We start from the raw sequence: 6,410 nt of genomic DNA, 5'->3' as shown, positions 1-6,410 counted from the left end.
AACTGATGAGGTGGGCGTGGCCAACAGGTGAGAGTGAATGAGCTGATGAGGTGGGTGGGTGCGGCTAACAGGTGAGAGGGATGGAGCTGATGAGGTGGGTGTGGCTAACAGGTGAGAGGGATGGAGCTGATGAGGTGGGTGTGGCTAACAGGTGAGAGTGAATCAGCTGAAGAGGTGGGTGTGAGATGGAGTGGCAGGAGAGAAGGGAAGCAGAACTGTGACAGAATATTGAATTTCTGTCAAAGAGATATCAATGGATCGCATATACAATTGCTGTTATATAACTGTATGCTATAAGCCTGACCGTGTTTCATTCACACCCTCCTCCATGTTTTTCATAATGGCACACAGAGTCGTAAAGAGTAAGAGAAAGTAACAAAGGGTGAATGTTTTACATGAAGAGCAGTGGCTTTCATCAGAGGCTTTACAATCTGCACTAATATGACGTCCTCTGTCCTGAGACCTCACCGGAAGAAGAGAGCAGACTACACCTCTTCATATGCATGTTCCTGTTTTTTCCATTGTGATTTAAGTTCAGTTTTTTGTTCCAGCTTTAGGTTGTTGTGACCAAAACACTATAAAATATCACTAATTAATTAATTACATTTTTAAATAATTCTAATTATTCTCAGACATAGATGTCATTCCCTTTCTTGCAATTGAACTGTCTTTGGTGAATATATCTCACTTCATGGACCACTGCCAAAAACAACACTCACCATTGTTGATGAAGAAATGTATTTAATCAAAGAGGAAGTAACAGCACACAGTTAGTTTACACAGGCATGATTTACACCTTCAATTTAAAAAAGCCAGATGTTTCTATGTTGAAACAAATGTCTGCATTAACACATGAGGGCAGTGCACATCCTCTCATGTGCGGTAGTTCAACATGTGATTCTGGCTGCACAGATCGTCCCCATTCAGAAACCAGAGTATGAGTGATGTTGGTGATGAGCTCTGCTCACAGTCGCTGCTCATCCACAGGTGTTGGATTTGAGCTCAAAGTTCTTCCTCACCAAACGTTTCTTTGTGGAGCGGCTTTGAGCACAAGGCATTAGTCATGTTGAAACTACAAAGTAATACAAACCGTTGGCACCGTACGCTATCATGTTAAGATTTCCCTTTATTTGAGTTAACGGCCAAAGACGAAACAAGGACAAACAGGCCCAGGCCAAAAGGAATGTCCTCATACATGTGGCCATAATGTGTAGCTCAGTAACAAGGCAATAATAAAGATGACACTTGATTTATGCAGCATAACTATCCCTCACAAAGTGCTGTGATCGCATAAACAATGTATTAATCTTTACAATATCAGACATGATGACCAGTCATTAAGTGAGGAAGCCATTGATCATGGATTGAACTATAATGTTTGCATGTCATTAGTTACATACTTTCTAATAAGCCTAATAAGGTCTGATGATATGTATGCAAGTAAAGTCTGTCCTTTAAAGGCATCTTCCTAATGAAATAAAGCACAAAGCAATGCATACTGGAGGAGGTTATACGGCCTTCAGAAAAGGACTAAAAGATGTTTAAATGGCTAAATCCTCGTCATAAATAGCATAGCATAAATAAATGCTTTGTTTACCATTACTAAATATCTTTGGAACAATTTATCAACCGTTTCTAAGTGTATCATTTTAAACAGTGGAACCAAAAGTGGTCAGGCTTTGACAAGTGCCCACGGTAGTGTCACTGGTTAATGAAACTAACTGGCTAAGAGGGGGCTATGAAGTGACAGGATAGGACTGTGGCTGTCAGCTGGTTTCCTCAATTCCTCAAACCTATAAAGACCCATGAACATGGTTAAGGAAAAGAAAGAGTTAATAAATCACCTACATTCTATTCCTACACTTCCTCTCCAACGACCCAGTTTTTCAGGAAGTAGTGAAGTTATCTTATCTTTCTGTTGAACAGAGCTTCATCTCCTCCAAATGGATGCTGCCTGTGTTTTCAGACTCCTCCATCCTCTGTCCCTGCCGGTGGCGACTGGGCCCCTCAGGATTGTAGGTGAATGTTGGCTTGTGGAGCCCTGAGTCCTCCCAGGTTGAGTAGGTATCTTCAATAACGTCTCTGCAGCCTGTAACCTTGGCTATTCCCACTTTAGGTTGGAATACTTTACTCTTGTATCCCTCTGGGTGGTATGAGAGACACGCTTCCCTGTCACTTCTATTATGACCATAATGGGCTTCGTCATCATCATCACCGCTGATGACCACCAGCTCAGCCTGAATGTCATCTTCATCCTCGTCCTCAGCATTTTCATAGCCCATGAAGATCATGGTGACAGGTTCTGATTCTAGCTCCTCTGGCAGGTTGTTGATGACATTCTGAGAGGCAATGCTCTCTGCACAGAAGGGTGAATGTCTGGTAACATTCCCTGAGCTCTCTGTCGAAGCATCAGGATCATCCCCAGGCTCATGGCTGGCTAGCGGAGGACTGCAGCCATCTGTACCTGTGTAGAACGGTTGTTTGGGTGCTGGTATTTCATCAGACCTGGCTTTGACTGAGACAAGCGCTACTGGGTTTGGACTGCCCACATCCATCTTTCTGTTGGGGAGTCCTCGTAGAGTTTTAGCACCAACGTGAGACTGTGAAATTCCATGGATGTCACCCTTTGATTCTCCTGCAATGTGGGGGTAGGGCCGCTTGGTTTCGTCTCTTAGTCTTTGAACTCTTGACATGGAGTCCTGTTGGAAGAGGCTAGGGCTGGGGGATTTGCTTGTTTTCCATCTTTCCAGGTCTTGGCTACCTTGGCTTTCCTCTCTGGACGAGGCTGAGCTTTGAAAGGGGCTGAGGCTGGGTGTTGGGGTTTGTCTTGGGGTCCTGGGTGTTGGGGTTTGTCTTGGGGTCCTGGGTGTTGCCGGTCTGCTGCTCTCTGTGTAAGCTAGAGAGTAGACAGGCTGATGGTACTGCACTTCAGTGGGTACGTTCTTCTCTGTGGCCTGATGCAGCAGCTCTTCTACCTCGGTGGGCGTCATCACTCCTGCTCCATTGGGCATTTTGCCTCCGTCTTGGTGCAGCGCATATATCGCCTTGCGCCCATCATCATACACCTTTAACCCCCTCTCTTGGATGGTTTCCGAGGTTATGCTTGTTGTAGAGACAACCAGATTTTTTCCTGTTCTCTTATCATGCTCCACACTGATTTCCATCGCAAACGTAGCTGGAATGAAGAAAAGACTTAGATGAAGATCTGGATGAAGCCTAGAAATATGTACAAGGTTCAGAGATATGTCTTGTCCCTGAACATTTCTTGATATTTTTATATATATATATATATATATATATATATATATATATATATATATATATATATATATATATACAGGACTGTCTCAGAAAATTAGAATATTGTGATGAAGTTCTTTATTTTCTGTAATGCAATTAAAAAAACAAAAATGTCATGCATTCTGGATTCATTACAAATCAACTGAAATATTGCAAGCCTTTTATTGTTTTAATATTGCTGATTATGGCTTACAGCTTAAGAAACATTAAAAAATCTTATCTCAAAAAATTAGAATATCATGAAAAAGTATACTAGTAGGGTATTCAACTAATCACCTGAATCGTCTAATTAAGTCGAAACACCTGCAAGGGTTTCCTGAGCCTTGAAAAACACTCAGCTTGGTTCAGTAAACTAAATCACAAGTATGGGGAAGACTGCTGATCTGACTTCTGTCCAGAAGACCATCATTTACACCCTCCAACAGGAGGGTAAGACACAAAAAGAAATTTCTCAAAGAGCAAGCTGTTCACAGAGTGCAGTTTCAAAGCACATCCACAAAAAGTCTGTTGGAAGGGGGTTAATGTGGCAGGAAACGCTGCACAACCAAGAGAGATGCCCGCAGCCTTAACAGCATTGTGAAGAAGAGTCGCTTCCAGAATTTGGGGGAGATTCAAAGACAGTGGACCAGGAGTCCAGGTATCAAAAGCCACTGTTCACAGACGTGTCCGGGAAATGGGCTATAATAGCCGTATTCCCATGGTCAAGCCACTTCTGAACTCAAGACAACGGAAGAAGCGCCTGACTTGGGCTACGGAAAAGAAGCACTGGACAGTTGCAGAGTGGTCCAAAGTCCTCTTTTCAGACTAAAGCAAGTGTTGTATTTCATTTGGAAGTCAAGGCGCCAGAGTCTGGAGAAAGGCTGGAGAGGCGCAAAATCCAAGTTGCTTGAAATCCAGTGTGAAGTTCCCACAGTAAGTGATGGTTTGGGGTGCCATGTCAGCTGCTGGTGTTGGTCCACTGTGTTTCATCAAGTCTAGAGTAAATGCAGCTGTGTACCAAGAGATTTTAGAGCACTACATGCTTCCGTCTGCAGAAAAGCTCTATGGAGATGAGGATTTCATTTTCCAGCATGATCTGGCACCTGCCCACAGTGCCAAAACCACCAGTAACTGGTGTACTGACCATAGCATTACTGTCCTCGATTGGCCTGCCAATTCCCCTGACCTGAACCCCATAGAGAATTTGTGGGGTATTGTGAAGAAGAAGCTGAAAGACACCAGACCCAACAATGCAAATGAGCTAAAGGCCGCTATTGAAGCATCCTGGGCATCCATACAACCTCAGCAATGCCACAGACTGATTGCCTCCATGCCACGCCGCATTGATGCAGTAATCCGTGCAAAAGGATTCCCAACCAAGTACTGAGTGCATTAATGGACATTTTCAAATGTTTGATTTTGTTTTGCTGTTATAAATCTTTTTTTTTACTTGGTCTGAGGAAATATTCTAATTTTTTGAGATAGGATTTTTGAGTTTTCTTAAATTATAAGCCATAATCAGCAATATTAAAACAACAAAAGGCTTGCAATATTTCAGTTGATTTGTAATGAATCCAGAATGCATGACATTTTTGTTTTTTTAATTGCATTACAGAAAATAAAGAACTTTATCACAATATTCTAATTTTCTGAGACAGTCCTGTGTGTGTGTGTGTGTGTGTATATATATATATATATATATATATATATATATATATATATATATATATATACTCATTTTGGAATGCTTGAATCATGGATATTGTGCTGTCTTAGTCTATACATTGCATTTGAAATGAAATAGGTGTAAGGCAATGGCGTGTAAATCACAATTCATAGATTTCATGATATTCTGCACCAAATAAGGGATACAACGGTTCATGAAACATAAACCGTTTTATCAATTAGTCGATCAACAAAAAATTAATCAGCAACTTTCTTTTTATTTCAAATAAAAAAAGTCAACCATCCATGGTCAGCTTCCCAGCTGTAAGGTTTTTGTGCGTTGAATTCCTGTCGCATGTGATAGTAAACTGAGGAAGAATTCACTGAAGGATTGGTCCACTCAACCCACCACTTAAGCCCTAACTGTGCTGGCAAGCAGGCAGCGTCTCCGAGCTCCTGGCTATTTGTACATAATCAAATCAGGTCTTATGCAGACATTTTGGTAGAATTGGTCTCTTTCTATGACACAACAGTCCAATTCCTACATATCCAAGCTCAGAGCTCATTTACACAGTTAGTGCTAACTGAAGCACAGTTATAAGAGTTGGCTCTCATATATTTTGATGTGTAAGGAAAAATAAATGAATATAACTTACATGAGTAAAAACTCAGGTTTAAATAAAGAATAAAGTTATGCTGCTTTGCTTCAAGTGTAAATGTGCATTGCATCTCTTTGTTGCTCAAATATCAGATTGATTACAAGCAGACAGATATTTGAAAAGTACTTTGTCTTCATCAGATTCAAAATGGACGGACATAGCCAAGCCTAGAATACGTGTATTATTAAGTAGTAGGATGAACAGAATTTCAAATCCATAGGATTCTCTTTTAACTATATTTAAAATGTGCTCAAAAAATGATGTCACCATTGTGCTGTAGCCTGTAGCTCAAAAGATAGAGTGGGTCGTCTCACAATTAGAAGATCGGCAGTTTGATCCCCGGCGCCGCTAGTCCATGTGTCATTGGGCAAAAGACTACGCTGTGGGAGTGTTAGATAGTCCCGATGGATAGGATTGGTCTGGTTGACCACATGTTGGAATGCAGTTTGTTGCTCGCCCACTGAAAATAGAGCAAGGACGTGTTTTTTGTCGAGACCACTGTGGGCAGAGGCTTGACTGAAGAAGGGCATGTTTGATGCTGTATTGATGTCTGGTTGGACCGTGGAGGCCCAGATACATCAGTGAGCTCTGCTCTTTTCCTCCTGATGCATGATGGGTCCATGAAGCTCCAGATGGTTGTATGAGATGTTCACTGCTCCTCACAGGGAAATCTAAGCGCTTCTTAATCTGCATGCAGTGAAGACAAACATCCTGGATGTCTGCATATGGAGCTGTGAGGCCTGTCCGGCTCGTCTCTTGTATTCAACCTGACAGTCAGAACCTGGTGAGCACCAGCAGGTTAGAGGA

The 6,410-nt window shown here is 41.9% G+C and overlaps 1 protein-coding gene across 1 annotated transcript in view; it reads right to left on the bottom strand.

Moving 5' to 3' along the window:
* Positions 1-1,907: 1,907 nt before the first annotated feature.
* LOC306750974 (palmdelphin-like) overlaps positions 1,908-6,410 on the bottom strand; it is a gene marked incomplete at its 3' end in the record, with an annotated part of 35,937 nt that continues 31,434 nt past the window's right edge. The window contains exon 7 of the mRNA XM_079234470.1: positions 1,908-3,175. Coding sequence (XP_079090596.1) covers positions 1,908-3,175 — 1,268 coding nt within the window. The remainder of the gene's footprint in view (positions 3,176-6,410) is intronic.

Source organism: Taurulus bubalis (genome assembly GCF_910589615.1).
Source record: "Taurulus bubalis genome assembly, chromosome: 18".
Taxonomy (NCBI): Eukaryota; Metazoa; Chordata; class Actinopteri; order Perciformes; family Cottidae; genus Taurulus; species Taurulus bubalis.
This window is presented reverse-complemented; position numbering and strand designations above follow the sequence as displayed.